Below are 16754 nucleotides of genomic sequence, written 5' to 3' on the forward strand. Positions count from 1 at the left end.
GTCAGGCAGTATGGCCCTTCCTCCATTGTGCGGAGTGGCTTAGAGTCCTCATCAGCCTATCAGCTAACTGACAGGCAGAGAGCTGCTCTATTCAGAGCAGCAGATACAAGCTGCAGGCCAAGCGGCTGCCAGGTCCCTTATGACCCCACAATCCCTCGCCGGTGACAGCTTCAAGCTCCATGGCAAATTAGGCGCTCTCACATTACAATCGCAGAAGACAGATTCCATTAACGGTATCTGAAATTGAGTAGAGAGCAGGCCTGTTATCAGACCTGACTCATAAGCACCGCCATTAATCACAGGCATGATACCATTTATACATTTCCAGCTCTCTGCCTGCCGCTGTGATAGTCAGCCACAAAAGGCCTGATGAGACTTAGGCAAGGGAACAATGGAGCTTTCTGAGGAAAGCGCAGTAAATCAGGAAAGAAGGAGGGAGAGGAAGAAAAAAACCTCACTCTCGCTGACTACTTCTGGTTTTTTTTTTCCCCTTTTCTCTCCCCCCCATTTGACTCCTTCCTGCCTTCTCCTCCTGCATCTCCCGTGCGGGAGGGGGGGAGGGCTGGTTGTGGTGCTGGTGGTACTGCTGGGGAGGGGGGGGGGGCGCTCAAGGAATTAGCTGTCAGTTCAGGAAAAGAGTGTAGCGGCAGTGGGGGGGGGGGGGGTTCCACCACGGAGGTGTAAGGACCCCCCGCACCCTCAATTCTACCCCCACCATGCCGTAATTAACCCAGAGCACATACTCTTATACTCTTAGCAGGGGGGCTGATATTGGAAAGCTGTAGGGAAAGGGGGTGCATGTGTGTGGATGGAGGGGTGCCCGTCCTGTGAGGACTGTTCTTATACCAGCCTGGCTCGCTTCAATGGCAGCGCCTGACAAGCTCAGCGGCCGGGGGGGGGTGGGTTGGGGGAGGCTGCTCGTGCTCTCCGTTTGAGTTCTTTATTCCCTGCAAAGTGGATGACATCTCTTTCCTCTACTCTGTCAGTCTACTGCCGCCCCGCCGGGGCTGATGGCCTGTCGCTCGCCGTCAGACCACCTGGGTCCTGCTCAGCTGCTCCATCCGGGGGTCCAGCCTCAGGCCGCAGTAATAAGCGGAACCGACTAGGGCAGCAGCTGGAGCTGTTTCCCGCCGAATTGCACTGTCATATTACTGGGGGCCAGAGGCTGCACACTGGATGACGTCACATATTAGGTTTTTGGCAAATTGACATGGCGGCGTTTAACACATGCTGACACAAAAGGCAGTCGGGGCACAGCCTGTGTTTGCGTCAGACATGTTGCAGGTTCAGTGAACGTGGCATGATCTTTATAAGTGAAAGAAGCCTGGACTTTACTAGTGAACGTGGCATGATCTTTACAAATGAATGCAGCCTAGTCTTTACCAGTGAATGCAGCCTGGTCGTCTTCAGAGAACGTGGTGTAGTCATCACCAGGGAACATAGACTGAACTTTACCAATGAATGTGATGTGGTCTTCACCAGTGAAAACAGCCTGATCTTTACCAGAGAGAGTAGTGTGGCCTTTACCATGGCCTGAGGAATACATGTGAGTGAGGGATACAGGAGAAAAGGTCCAGACAGACACCCAGCAGAACCCTATGTCCCCCCCCCCCCCACACACACACACACTTTTGTATTTATTTCTTTGTCGGGACCGTCCAATCATTTCTATGGGAAAAACCCCTATCCCAGCAATGGCAACCTTAACCCACAAACAGACACACACAGACACACACAGAGTCCTGTCCACCATTAAGACATCCACATTTGCCCTCACATAATCTCTATGCCACAGGCTAGCTTGGCCAAGCAAATACTGTGACACCTCAGAGAGGGGGAGTCCTGAAAACCAGCCCCAAGGCTGGGGGGACCTTAGGAAGAAGGCTGCTGGAAAGAAGCTGGCATTCCTTAAGAGCAGGCGGCCGACAGTTTTGTCGAGAGCAATGGGCCGCGAGGCACTTCCAGCTGGCTTTCCCCTGGAACCGCCAAGGAAGTGGGTTGGGGAGGGCAAAGCGGGCTCCTGGACATGACAAAGGCAACCGTGGCGCCGCGCCCCATCGCCATGGGCCCACGGGGAGCCATCCCATCCCAGTTCCCCTGGAAACTATCCCGACGGAGCCGGCACCAGATTCGGCTCCGGCTCTGGACTGGGCTCCTTTGCCTCTGATCCAGCCATGTCGAGCCCTGAGGAGGAATTCCACTCGAATGGAGGATGGGCTCCAGGATGCCCGCTGGGATGGCCTTCACAGTATAGATGCATATAAAGGGCCATTAAATTCCTCAAAGGGTCAGCCAGCACAGCATGCTGAGAATGCGTGAGAGCAGGTCCCTTAGTCTGTCAGTGTGTGCCCTCTGCTGCATGTGTGCGCACACATGGCACTGCTCATTCATAAATAATAACTGCGCTTCCTGACAATACACTGATAGATGCATATAAATGCTATGAAGCTATCTATCAACAAGCCTCTAGGTTTGCCTCCATTTTTGACTGGGTTCCGCTAATGCATTCTGGGAATTTCAGAGATCCCAGAATGCAACAGCATTAGCTATAGCCTGAATGCAACTACCAACCATTTCGTCTGAAATTTTTCAGTCAGGACTCCGGAGAGGCAGAGCTGGCACCAGCACCACGCAGGATGAGTACATGGAAAAGCTGAAGCGTCTCAGGCTTCTATGTCGTTCTGGTTTTCCCACAACTCTTTGCGTCCAGTGGGCCTCAAATTTACGCCACAGACATTTTTTTTCTTAAAGTTAGCCAGCGGCGCTAAAGTGATAAGGTGAAGCGAAGGGAGAACAGCTGGCGGCCCGTGAATTAAACCCAGCGACGGCGCTTTGCTCTGGGCAGCATTCGGAGCGCCTGCGAAATTAATCACCCCAATCCTCCCGCAGCTCAAACAATGCGGCCACTGACATGACAATTTCCACCAGAATGGCGTCTTAATCTGCGCCTCGCAAAATAAAACGGTGTTTACCCCCCGACTCCGAGGGCTGTTATTACTATTTCTAATTTTGCCCGCACACAGACAAAGTCATTAGGCAGCGCTGATATACAGGGTCGTTCTATACACTCCATTAAATCATTCCGGGCAGATTGTAATTGCCAGGACTGATCCTTTGCTTGACTGGTGACTCTCATTAAGAGTCTCTGTGGTGAGTGAGGGATGTAATATTCATGGCCGGTGCAGAGACAATCTCAGGCCTTTGGGCGTAAAAAGAATATTAGAATATTAACTGGTACGGTAGGCCGCGGCACCCATCCCAAACCCAAACCCTCACTCCCCCCCCCCCACCACCACCACCACCCAGTAATGAAGAAATAACATCTTCATTAAACATCTGTTACATGGCATTGTAGAACAGGTCCTGGGGCCGCTATTGGTCATGCCGTAACAGGAGAACATGGGACCGCCACAGACTCAATTGGGTGGGGGGTGGCTTTCAATAAGCCCTCTTTATTTGGCACGGTAATAATGGTAGCTCGTGTCTCCCTTACCGTAGTCTGCCCCACGGTTGTGATCATGCGGACGGCTCTCTGAATGCAAAATCACAGAGCATGAAAACGCATTAAAACTAAAGACTGGATCGGCCTCTGTCACCCATATGACCCAAATGGGGTTTATTCTGCCTACGGCTAAGTGTTTGAAGAAGGATGTACCGTAATTCTAGGTCCTGGTATAAACCACAGATCTAGAGATTTGCTCAGTGCTTGCTATCACATACTCAGCTGTGGCCTTACCTGATAGAATAAGCCGTCTAAAGGAACACAGATAAAATGCTGATATTGACCCACTGCTGACATTTTCCTCAAACACACGCCACACTAAGGCATATGCGACAGACGCGAACCTCTCCAAAACACCTTGTAGTGTTTTCAAGACATTTAAAAATAAGCCACTCTTTCAGTGTCCCACAACAAATATTTATCTTTTATTCATGTACATGTAAGCCGTGATTTATTGCAGAACTGCAGCTTCCAAACATGCTGATTCAGGAGAAGTGGGGTTCTCTAGTGATGACGTTATATATACATACTGAGCTCCAAGCATAGCAGCCCGAGAACCCAACCAGGGAAGAGCTAAACTGGGCTCCCATGAGGCTCACAGTACATGAATGCCTGACTTTCCATCAAAACAGACCAGGACCAGGACTGGCTTAGATTGCCCCTCATGGTCACACAGTCATTGCCCCATTTCTAGCATTTTCAACATCGGCCAGATTTGAGATAACATTCATTGTCATCATAAGTAATCCCAGCATGACCACCGCCTGCTACATGCCATTCTGTCAAGAATAAGTATTGGTCACAGCACTCGACACATGTCACGTGCGCCACGGCACTGCAGGTGGTGAACGACCGTGTCGCATCACAGCTCCTGTGTTCGGTCTGCACCTCAGCTCAAGCTAACCCCAGGAGGTCTGACGCAGCCAAAGCGGACGGGAGCCATTTCCATGGAATTCCGTCAAACACTTCCTGTCTTACTGCACGATGACACATGTGTGAGAGAGCTGCTTAGGATCGGGGCCCTCTCCCCTCCCCCCACCAAAAAAAAAACCAGCCCCTGACCTCCGGCAGACCTGTCCCCCCCACAGCCGCTCTGAGGCAGTCCATCTGAAGGCGACGGTGAGAAAGGTTTGGGGGGGAGGCCCCCGTGGGGACCATATGGTGGCAGTCCTTATAAGGAGCCCAGGCTGCACTGGCTGGGGCGGGCTGCTGGCTTGCTGCCGGTGCGCCGGTCCCCTCCCATAGCAGCTCGTCCGCTCACGTCGCTGTTTGGCATGGTAGCGCCTTTCAGGTGCCGGTCGACGTGTCATATCTCCACCTCGACACTCCTATTATGTAATCGCACGACCCAACGGTCGAACGTGACTCGGAACAGGGCATCTCCCCTGGCCTCCCACGTCTGATATCGGTACCGGTCCAGTGTGAACCGGAGCAGGGATCTGTTAAAGAGTTCCCCCCGCAGTTGTCACAGGACGTGCCCCTGCCAGAGCTCATTTGGAAGGGATCTTACGGGACAGAGATGAAAGCAGCACCGAACAGAAAGTGGCTATAAGGAGCAGAAAGGAACAGAAGTGGCAGGACCAGCCCGGCTGTCCGATGGCCGGACCCGGTCCCGGTTGCCCAGAATGAGCCGAGCACGTGGGGCGTGCGGACTGGTCAGTGTTGGCGCATGATGCCTGTGGCAGTCTGGGGAGAGGCATGGCGGGCAGAGCCCCTGCTGGGGGATGGTATGCCATCGCGGCGGTCCCGCTGGGCACGGCCGGAACACCTGAGGCCCGCAAGCCAAAAACCGAAAGGTGGAGGTGGCGGGAGGGCGACACCGTTCCGGAACTACCGCACCCCCATCCTCACGCCCCCCTCCCTGCGCTGGCGTCCAGCGTCTGCCAACTCAGCGGCAGTAACTGGCTGGGCCCGGACGGTCACAGAAAATGACACAAACCTGCACTCTGCGCTTCACTTTTAATTTGGGAAGCAAAGATTGAAAACAGGGGGGTGGGCGACTAAACCACCATCTAAGCTTGAGCTTAAAAGCTCAGTGTGCGACTTGCTTTGCACTTTCACAGAGGGACACTAAAGGTGGGCAGAGGGGGTGTTCCTCTAATGGTTTTCTTTCTAAATATCCAAAATTGGATCCATTTGCGGATTACAAACACGACAAATGCAGAGGTCCAGAGTGGATGGCCCTGCCAGACAGGCCTCATACAGTGAACCTCACAGGCACACCTAGAACGGCAGCCCAAAGGCCCTCAAAAGCACACCTGGCCTAGAAGGATAGTTCTGCTGGTACCTCTGAATACTTTCCTGTCAACTTTAGTTTCATTTAGGCGCCCCAATGTCAGCTTCAATATAAGAAATCTAAATTCTGTTAAATTATGAATCAGAAGGTGATTTCACACCGAAGTTTTGGAAACTAGCCCCTGGGCCACCTCAACCTGGTGCTTTTGTAGCTTCTGACCACTTTCATGCCACACAAAAGGAACTAGGACCTTTATGGTACATAAGCATGAGAGACATAAAAAGTTTGTAGCTTAAACTTCACACATAATTTCATATAAAACTACACACCCAAAACAATAGAGGATAAATAAGCCATTTTGTTAATTATCAGGGGGACCAAAACGTGTCACAAACTTTTATTTATATTTTACTTATATATTATTGTTTTTAATTAATGAAATCAGGCCACCAACTCGATCTTTCCTTTTCCACAGAATAAAAAACAATGCAACATTAACGTGATCAAATTTCCAGACGCAAGCAAAGAATGTATTAATTGATGCATTAAAAGTAACTGAGGTACAAAAATAATTCTGTCTCCTCAATTTTTGCTCTGCTACATTTTGCTGTACTACATTCTACTATTTTTCTGCTCTTCTGCATAATTTCATTGTTAGCACCGGTCCTTGTGGTCAACCCATCTGCAAGCTATTCTGTACGCACCTCCCCAGTAATATGTGTTTGAATGAAAAGTAACTTGTCTGGAGAAGACACTAAAAAAGGGGTTCCGGAACAGCCTCAAAAGGAGCTACAGTCGGGGCAGGTTCCTGCAGTGTGAACACGACAATAGTCCCTGGTCCCAGAAAAAAGTTCCGGCAGTGTGAAAGCACCTGGTGCCAACGCAGTGGGAGAGTGAGAGAGGCACAATGTCATGCTCTGCACTGGAGCTTTAATGGGATATAATCGGCAGCGTTGGTACTTTAACATTCACAGAAAGGCCACTGACCAGTGGTGTCCATCTAACTTTCTTAGTTGGTAGTTGTACATCTGTTGTTTTGTTGCTTATCTATGCATGTATGCCTATTCAAAGGAAAGTTTTACCCTGAACAACCAGAGCAAAACTGACTTGGACAAAAATAGCAACCAAGCCCTGACAACAGAGAGCAGATAAAGCAACCCGCTGCTATCCGGCGGCCATCCCGGCCCGTAAGCCGGCGGGATGAATCCCAGTGCACCTCGGAAGCGTAGAGAGGCATTGGCCGCCCCCCACCCCCACGCTCCCAGCTGCCCAGCGGCTCGCCCGTGCTGGGAGGCAGGCGCTCCGGCTGTAGCCCGGGCCCTGGTCCAGCCTCCACGGCGAGCGCTTCCTCTCCATCGCCTGTCCCGGCCTGCCGGGCGCCCCTGACCCCTGACCCCCTCGGCCCGGCTTCCCGCCAGGCGGCGTTTGCTCGCAGGAAGCAGGACAGGCCCACGGCAGCTGCCATGGGAGCAGGGTGCACGATTCCATCCAGTACCGCCCTGCCCTCACCGGCCCAAACCGCATCTCACCAGTATCACAGGGAAGGTTCACTAGACACTCACTAGCACACTATGGCCCTTTTAAAGGAACAGCGCTTCAATATTTTGAAATATTAAACATTTAAAAAAAATAATAATAATTTAAAAAAAAAACACTTTTTCTTAACCCTCTGGGGTTCCAATTTTGCTATTGCTGGGATACAGCGACAGCATGTAGACGTATCAGAGAAAGGAGCAGGAAAAAGAAAGGAGGAGTAATCACAGGCTGCACTACAGTGAACAGACCAGAGGTTCGAGGACCATGCATGCACCCCCAGGAATGAAATATCGTCCTTCTGGGACACGCCTAGAGACTTCAAAGCCCCTCCCTGTGCTATTTGACCTTGGGGTCAATTCAGATGTGTTGACTGACCGTGATCTTCTACCACCAATCCCAGGAGAGGGTAGTGAGCAGATTAGCCATCATACTAATTCAGGATTGGGGGGGGACTAACACACAACTGGGGGTAGCGAGTCTAGCTAGGCGGGGCAGACGAGGCATTCTCCATGAATACAGAACAGGAGATCATGGTTCCCTCAGCCAGTCTATGACAGGAGACCATAATGCCAGTCGTTTGTCTTTTAAAGGTCATGGAACAAAAATCCTGAGTGTCCACCTCGCTTATATCTTCCTTTGTACTTGTATGTTACTTAATGACAAGCAACCTTTGATTGCTGTCCAGCAACAGTACACTTACAGAAATAAAAATTTTAAATGTTCATTAAGACTGCATATTGATTGTGTGTGATAAATATGCACAAAATTAAAACTGTGAAGTATGGAATATGCAGTAAAAATATGTGCAAAAGGTAACAAATATTACGGATCAAGGAAAGTCCTCCACAGAATCCTGATCCAGGATGGCCGGTCCTGCAGGCCAACTGTGATCCGCCTGCTCAGGCGTCACTACTGCATTCTAAGCACGAGAACACAGAAGGTGGGTGTATCAACATTATCACCTGGTCTGGCCTGATCAGACAAAGCACAGTATCGATCTCCATTGATCCCTTTCGGCTGTAATAAAGGCATGGTGATGAATACTGCATCCTGGTCCGCTCGAGTTCACTGAGCGAGGCTTATTTAAGCATACTCACTCACAGACACGTTCAAGGTCTTGCAGATGTCAAGCAGATCTGGTCCCTCCCCCTGCACTTGGCCGACCCATAACCTTTCACCCCACAGAGCAGGAAGGTTAACCGGATAAATAACTTCCAGGTCGAAGGGGATTAAGAGAAAATTGAGTTCAGCGGTGGGGATCATGGCCTTAGGAGATAACTGTATCAATTTTTACCCATGCCCAGCACCGTTGCCCACCAACCTAGATGTCCCCCCTCAGCCCACAGAAAGAGAGAGAGGCAGGACCAATGGGGCAGCAGGCACTGGCAAAATCCAACATGGCATTTCCTCTTATGGTGGAATGTGCTGTGATGCCAGAGTGAGAGAGGAGATCACTGCTGCAGCCAGATCTGGAGAGCACCTGGTTACCTCGGGTGACCAGATACTGAGCAAAACTATAACTCGTTAACCAGCAACCAGCTCTTAATTACAGTGACAAGAACTAGTAGGCCAACTCCAAACCTGTTTTGCTCGGTATAACACACAGGATGAGAAATCAGCAGTTTCCTAGGTTTTCCTAGGCCTTCGCTGTTCCTAAATGAATCAAAACCACCATCATAAACATCCATGTTGGAATTTTCCACAATTTTTCTCATCAAATACAGCTGCTAATGAGATGAAAAGTCTCTAATATACTTTTGTGGTTTGGAAAATTTCCAATCAGAAATCTGAAATCAGATTTCAGTAGCTGATTACTGATCGAGGTGCCAACCTGTCCAATTGACAGCAAGACAGCCACACCCCTATACCCATACCTGCACACGGTAAAGCAGAGGGCTCCACTCGTCATCGCCCCCAACAGGCAGCATAGCAGGTTGACGCTGTGGGCGGGTGAAAGGGGGGACAGCAGCGCAATAGCCAGGCGAGACAGCAAGGTGAAGAGGGGGTAACCTGGGGGATGCGCCACCTGCAGGGGCAAGATGACAATGAGGGCAGTCAGTGGAGATGTCGGCATGATAGATAACAACAATTATCAGGGCGGAAAGAAAAGAAGGGAAGCAGAAAGAGAGGAAGTGAGGTGAATAGGGGAAGACTAAAAATTAAAAAGAAAGAAAATAGCAATCAATCCCTAGGAGAGAGACTATGGAGGATAACAGCTAAGGAGTTTGAAAAGGACGAAAGGAAAGAACGAAAAAAAAACTATGGGGACATAAAGGACGATAAAACGGAAGGGGAGAGGGACACTTGGGCAGAGCACGAGAGGATGAAAGAGAGGCAGTGAGATGTAATTAAAAGCCTGTAATTTTAATTACTGCCTCTTTGCTGAACACGGTGCCCAGGCAACGACAGTGACGCATGGTGACGCCCCACAGGGCGGCGGTGAGTGGGGGCCCTGACCGCGCCGTGACACGCCCCCACCCAGGGACAGCCCGGCGCCTCCCTCAGTAGCCATGCTGACACGTGAGACAGCCCGCCCCTGGCAGGCCGGCAGCGCCCCAGAGGACGTGGGCAATCACAGCAATTAGCGGCTAAGTCTCCCCAGGACCGATAAGACCTGCTTGTTAAGCCCCACTGCCGATAAGGCGGGGCGGCCCCGGGGAGAGGGGATGGGACTGGGTCGGGATGGGGCTCAATTCTCACCCGGCCAGTGGAACTGAGTCTGAAATGAAGGTTGCAGTGTAAATGGGGGGGGGGGGGCGCAAGCTCAACCGAGAGATGGAGGGATGGAGAGATCGAGCTGGGAACGAAGACGGGAGGCAGTCAGCGAGTGAAGAGACGGGTGGGGGGGGCGGGGGGCACGGAGCAGTGAGGCCGTTTGGGGAGACAGATGGCAGGGGTCATGCGGGCAGGCAGCGCCGAGGTGAGCGTGTGCGGAACGGAGGTGCATGGAGGACAGGGACAGACGGACACGAAGAGGGACGGCACAGCGCACGGCACCCCGGGGGGCACGGGGGGATTGGGGCTTGAAAGGGGGGGGGAGACGGGTGGCAGTTTGGGACCCTGGGAGGTCTGGGAAGGGTCCAGGGGGAGGCCTACAGGCAGACAGGCGGGCCACACGGACTGCGGCACTTAACGGCAGGATTACTGGCAGAGTCGCACTGACACAACCTCCCTAAAAGGATCACAGCAGCGTAATAAACTTTATTAAATAATAAAACTTATTAGAACTGTTAACCCGATTTAGTTCATTCTTCGCGGCTTACACACACACACAAAAAAAGATGGGCCATAATAAGCCTTATACCGTACATAAGGCAGAGCCCACAAAAGCCATCGCTTTGCCATTGACTTTAATTGGATTTGAAAAACTGGTTGCAAATGATGGCATTCTGCACTTCAAACTTAGCAAAATAAGTGTATAGAAAAGGGAAAATAAAACCTGTAGTCTGAAAGTGAATTAATCTGCTTTTTTGCCCATGCTTAATTAAACTTCCTTAATGCTTATAAGAGTTAAAGAGCGAATTGATTAAACAATTCGGCTAATGCTTACCCCCAGCTCACAAGCAGCGGTGATCAGCTCTCCTGTGGAAGAAAACAGAGGGCAAAATGAATGTAAACCCAATAATTACTAATAAGAGATGGGTCCCCTCCAAAGTTTTCCCAACACAAATAGTTGCACTGGGGTTTTGCATTAATTTCGCTGGATCAAAACCTGCAAATCTTCCCGGCGTGACATTTCCTAAGCAGCACACGCACTGCCCCCCCACACCCAACACAAGGTTTATGGATGCGTGTTCACACACTACCACGCCCCCCAACGGCCCTGAGCCACCACACCCGGCCCATGTACACCCAGCTCCCAAAACCCGCGACAAGCCTATTCCCCTTCTCCTCAAAGCCAAAGAGCAAACGTCTCCAAAAATAGCCTGAAAACACTGGTGTGTTAAGACCCTTGGACGCCTTCACAGGGTCACTGCCTTCCCCGTGCATTTCGCCGCAGCCCACGAGTAGCCCGATCCTTGAGCCTGTATCCACACTGCACTCTCTCACGCTACAGTCCCCGGGAGATTAAAGACGGCCTTCTAAATTAAGCCCGAGCTGTTAAAAACACCCAGGTCGCCCCAGGCAGGAACATTCACAGGTACGCAGTCGGCGCGCTGCCCAGAGGGCAGGCAGTTTGCTGCTCGCAACGCCAAGGGTGTGACATTAACTGGCTCCCCCACGGAAGCGCGTGCACACCTTTCACCTAAACTGAAGGACGCCTGCAGGACTTGCACGAGGCGTTCAAAAACAATAATTCCTCCATTAGCATCATGACCATCAACCCCACAGGTAGACTGATGGCACTGGGAGATTGTCATTCAACTGCAGAACTATCCCCTTTCAAAGGTATCCCTCACCCTACAGCTGAAAAATATTTCTGAGGGTGACTTTCCCGTACAGGCCCAACACACAAACGGCACCCAGCAGTCAGAGTCCTGCGGAGGGGTGGCCGGCCTATCACTTGGGGGGAGGCTTGGCATGGCACGCGAGAGCCAAGCGTTTTTGTGATTCCGAGCCGCTCGCGCCAGCCTGTGCATAATCCTGCCATTTCCACGCTCTCATTCCTAGACAACAGCTTCCCCACAAGCCGCGCTCAGCCACCCCAGGGCCCACCACACCTAAAGAGATTAGGACGGGAAATGGAGACCTGGAGGATTCCGAGGCGAGCTTGCCCGACACTATCGGAGCGGCATCCGGCACCGTCCCTAAAGGCTCCCGGGCGGGCTGGCTGTCTGTTTTTTTTTTTTTATATGAAAAAGCCCAGCGGCATGGCAATGGGGGCCAAGTGGTGTCCCCGCCTCCTGTGGTCACGGCGCACTTTCAAAGGGATCCAGTCCCGCGACGTTTCATTCCCATGCACTACTGTTCACAGCATGAGCCGGGGGCGATGCTAGCACAAGGGGAGGGTGTGATCTGGCTCCACCTCTGCTCATCCACGCTACTCACTCTAACCATCTTCCCGTGCACAAAGACGGCACCGCACTTCAAACTTCTGGCAAAACTATTGCCATCTTGTCCCATTTCACTGAATCCAAAGTGGTTACTGCTTCCGCCCTGCCTGAAGCTTCACCGTAAAGCATCTTCCCAAGAATGACTCGCATGCACCTCGCCTGCATTTTCACTGGACAACTGCAGAATTATACATCAGGAAAAAAAAGTTAGATTCTCATAAATTAAACTTCAGTAAAATGGGAAGGAGTTCGGGAGGTTCAAGCGCAACGCGGGGCCTTGGTCGCCAGCGGCAATAATAAGGCTTCTGGGAAATGTGGCACACCCCTGGTTCCGCTGTCAGCCACAGCCATGCCGCCGGCCTTAATCACCCCCACTCCCCCCCCCCCCACACGATCATCCCCGCTGCCGTAATCCTGACACGGGAGCAATCCGCCGCCTCGGCACAATGAATGCATTAAATGGCCCCCCCCCCCCCCCCCCCCCCCAAGCGCTGGCCTTGCCACTTCATTGTCATTTCCAAAATAATAATAAAAATAAATGAAAATATCTATTAACATAATCTTCACTTCCTGTCAGACTTATCTCTGCTTTGTAGGGAAAAGTTACTTCCAAAATATCTGCATATTGCTCCTCGCATGATAATCGCAGCTAAAATAACTATGGGCTGGAAATGAAGGGGGGACGAAGCAGGCGGTGGGGGGGGGGGGGGGGGGGGGGTTATACACACACACACACACACACATACACACCCTAAGTCCTATCACACAGTGTGGGGAGCGGTGTGCTCCAAGGCAAAAGGTTATGGGGAAAGACAAGGAGCCTTTATGTTAATTATGTGATTCTTAACATGACTGCCCCCCATGGGAGATAAATGAACACTGATAATTTAGCCGTTCGGAAACACAATCAAGGCTCTCGTTCCGGATTATTCTTGAGGGGGCCGGCGCCACAGAAGTGGCAGTGACAGGGCCACACTTAATGGCAGATTTTTTTTTTGTTGGGGGAGGGGGGTAAAAGCACATGTGAGGCGACAGACAAAGTACATTGATATACGAAACCAACCGCAAACATCCCTCACAACATTGCCTGGCCTGCTGAGCGCACAAATCAATTGCAGCGAAAACGTCGGCCAATTACTTGAAATACATAAAGTGACCCTGCAGGAGGGCGTGCACTCAAATTAAGAATAATGAGAACCCTCAATACAGTCAGAGTGCCCCCCCTTAACCCCCTTCCATATTGCACATTAACACTCCACATTTTACCAGGAGAAGACATTGACCTCCTGGCCTTTATCGCTGCTCCAGGGGGCCAGCTCTCCCTGGACAGACAGCCGGGCTAGTCTGCAGGGAGGATGCGAGACCCAGAGTGCCTCCCTCCCTCGTCCTCCACCCCGCCCGCCTCTAATCTCCGTCCACCTCAGACAGGCCTGCTCCAGCCTTGCTCCTGGCACGCCGCAGGCTCCGCGGATTAGGTTGTAAATTGAGGGCTTTCAAATTTGTTAAAGTGGCAGCAAATACCAGATTAGCGAAATCAGCCCTAACAGGTGTGAAACAGTGTGCAGCCAGGTACAGTATCCATCTACCTGCAACATATGTCAAGCTAATGAAAGGGACCTTCACTATTTCTATAAAAAGGAAACTGCATGTCCATCCAAAGGGAAAAAATGTTAAAAACAGGTTCTGATAGGTCTTCTACAGAAACGTTTTTTTTAAACCTATTAGTTGTATATGTGATTATTTCTGCCATATATGCATAATTAAATTACACAGAAATAAATTTAGGCATCTGCTTTAAGGAATATGTTCAGTTGTTCTGGTTTTCTATTTTAGTTACATTTGCCAAAAAAAAAATACGATTGCACTGTAAACTATGTCTATTTTTACTATGGGATGGATTTTAAATTATATACTATATTCTAGTGGAATGCTTATTACCACACCATGACGTAAAGCACATGAACGCCATAAATCTCCCAAGCTTACAATTTCGTCTGACAAACATTGCTTCCAGTCCCCAGGTTCCAGAAACGTCATTTTGATCTATACGAAACACTACCCGTATCCTGGGGATTTACGCTATTTGCGTAAGGATTTCCTGAGTAGTTCAGCTTCGCACGGCGGCCTGCAGTGCGCATGTGTGTACCTGAATCGCCCCCCGGGACAGCCTTCTGAGTGCACGGCAGGTAGAGAGCTGCTACGCAAGCGATAGTGGCGCACGTCAACGCCCAGGAATTCCGCTCCAGAGACATGTTTACACCGGCCAAGCTACTGAACCACACGTCAGCAAAAGCTGCGCCGTACAGAAAATCTAACTGAAGTGTGGCTAGCGCAGTATGTAATGAATGACGAGTATTATGCGTTTTAGTCAGCAGCCACAACTCCGAGTCACGCGTCTCACTCCGTTTCCGTTGTATCTTCAGACCAATGCCGTCCCGGATGACACATATATACGAAGAATATTCTGTAATTCAGTATCAAGCGCGTTTTCTCGCTTATCTTCAGGTCAGACAGCTAATACTAGCTCGCTCGCGGCATAACACGCGCAGCCTACTGAAATATTGGCGGTTTGAATCTGTAATTCAACCTCTGTCCATTCTTGTGGAGACACAAGACGCACTTCGTTCACAATACACGAATAAACTAAAAGGAAAACAACAAAGAATTACAATTCGCTTAAAAACCACGAGTTACAGCATTCCAACTTTTCACGTCTAAACATCGATTCGCTTTGCTTCCTCGATGAGCTACAAAATGGGAATATCGAAGGGGGAACAGTCCGTATTATACATATTTTTTTAAATGTTGAAGATGTACAACCACACTTATGGTTATTATTCATAAATTTAGTAAAGTGTAATTACATTACAACTACGTTTCTATAAACATTTTTTCTAATTGTAATCATGGGATAAATATATAGCTTTTAACTCCCCTGTTGTAAGTAACGTTGGTATGATCTAAATATTTGAAAGGCAGTCCCCGCCAGGCTGAACGCCCATCAGAATAGGCTCAGAGGCGCCATCTAACACACAGATGTGCAACTGCGTAAAAATGAGATGCATTTGCCAACTTCCAGACCCAAGAAGAGCAGCGTGCGTCAGATTGAGATCTAGCGCATAATAAGAGTAATGGCACATAATGAATAACCGTGAAACATCCCGACTCTTGTGTTATTTTGCCCACATTTTTGAAGGACTAACACGCAAACATGAAACGTCAATATGTTGAGACAGAAATACGTCATTCATTAAGATCTTGTTTTACACATTAAGTTATAGGCTGACGCGTACTGCCTGTGTATGCCGTTAACGAGTCTACTATTGGTTTAAAAATAGCACAATATTATTGCTTCGCAATTGTGTCTACTTAGTCAAAGCTGTAGCTGGTTTTAGAATGTACCTTATGGTATTTCTGCGAGATCTGTACTACAGATAAAATAAACAGCAAAACATTTTGATTAGTTGCGAAATTAGTAATGGTTTCACTCGTGAAATTTTTAACCACTCGCAATAATATGAGGAGGACTGGAGAGCAACACACAACCCCAGCTTCAGTGAACTATTGGTTGTGTGTGTGTATATATATATATACACACACACACAAATATGAAATCGTAAAACGTTTTTACCTCTTGGAGTATGACTTTCACTGTGTTAACATTTTTGCCATATTGGCAGCGGAATAATGAGTATATAATTGACTGTAACTGCTTCCAGAGATGCTTTCCAAAGGGAAAGAAAAACGAGATGCTCGTTGTAACGCACTATTACAGGTATCCGGAAGGACTGAAAATGAAAGAGGTTACATTCGGCTGCTATAATCAGAATATATTTCCGCGACATAACTGCCAGATTTTATGGGATGTTAGAGTCAGCTGGGAAATATGATCGGAGTCCTAACTGATAACACAAACAGACGTATCGAAATGGGAAATTAACCGTTCAGCAAATTTACCGAAGACATTTAAATGCACACGTCTCTGCAACTCGATAAAAATGCACAACTAAAATAACTCTTGTGATCGTGGGAATTAGCGGTATCTGGGGGCTCGCAGCTCTTTCTCTGCCCTAATAATGTCTGCAGAATTTGACAGACTGATGAAGTCGTGCCCAGCGCCAGAATACTTTAGTCTGGCAAATTATCATTACCCTTCGAGAAATCAATTACGTTCTGTCAATTAAACAAATTACGGACTCAGGACATGGAAAATGAAACTGACAGGTGAGGGTGGGCGTTACGAAAAACATAGATCCGAGGAAAACATATACATTATTTCCTGCTAGAAAACCAAGTAACGACAGAATAATAAAAATGACATTCTTATTAGCACATCATGTGCTATTTTGTTGAAAAAGCTGCCTTAATGTGAGCGTTTACAATTATTTTGGGAAGCTCTCTGTGTTGTCTAATTGCAGATAGATACATATGAATGAATGTGACAGGAGTGAAAGGATGTTGTACTAAACGGCTTTTGCTGAGTAAG

The 16754-nt window shown here is 49.3% G+C and overlaps 1 protein-coding gene across 1 annotated transcript in view; it reads right to left on the reverse strand.

Annotated features, from left to right (window-relative positions):
• Nucleotides 1–15260, reverse strand: part of tmem260 (transmembrane protein 260) — a 28841-nt gene extending 13581 nt beyond the window's left edge. Inside the window, exons 1-3 of the mRNA XM_048975131.1 lie at nucleotides 14415–15260; nucleotides 10825–10856; nucleotides 9149–9300 (exon numbers count right to left, since the gene is read on the reverse strand). Coding sequence (XP_048831088.1) covers nucleotides 9149–9300; nucleotides 10825–10856; nucleotides 14415–14520 — 290 coding nt within the window. The 5' untranslated portion in view covers nucleotides 14521–15260. The remainder of the gene's footprint in view (nucleotides 1–9148; nucleotides 9301–10824; nucleotides 10857–14414) is intronic.
• Between the last annotated feature and the right edge of the window lie 1494 nt (nucleotides 15261–16754).

Source organism: Brienomyrus brachyistius, chromosome 14 (genome assembly GCF_023856365.1).
Source record: "Brienomyrus brachyistius isolate T26 chromosome 14, BBRACH_0.4, whole genome shotgun sequence".
NCBI classification, from domain to species: Eukaryota; Metazoa; Chordata; class Actinopteri; order Osteoglossiformes; family Mormyridae; genus Brienomyrus; species Brienomyrus brachyistius.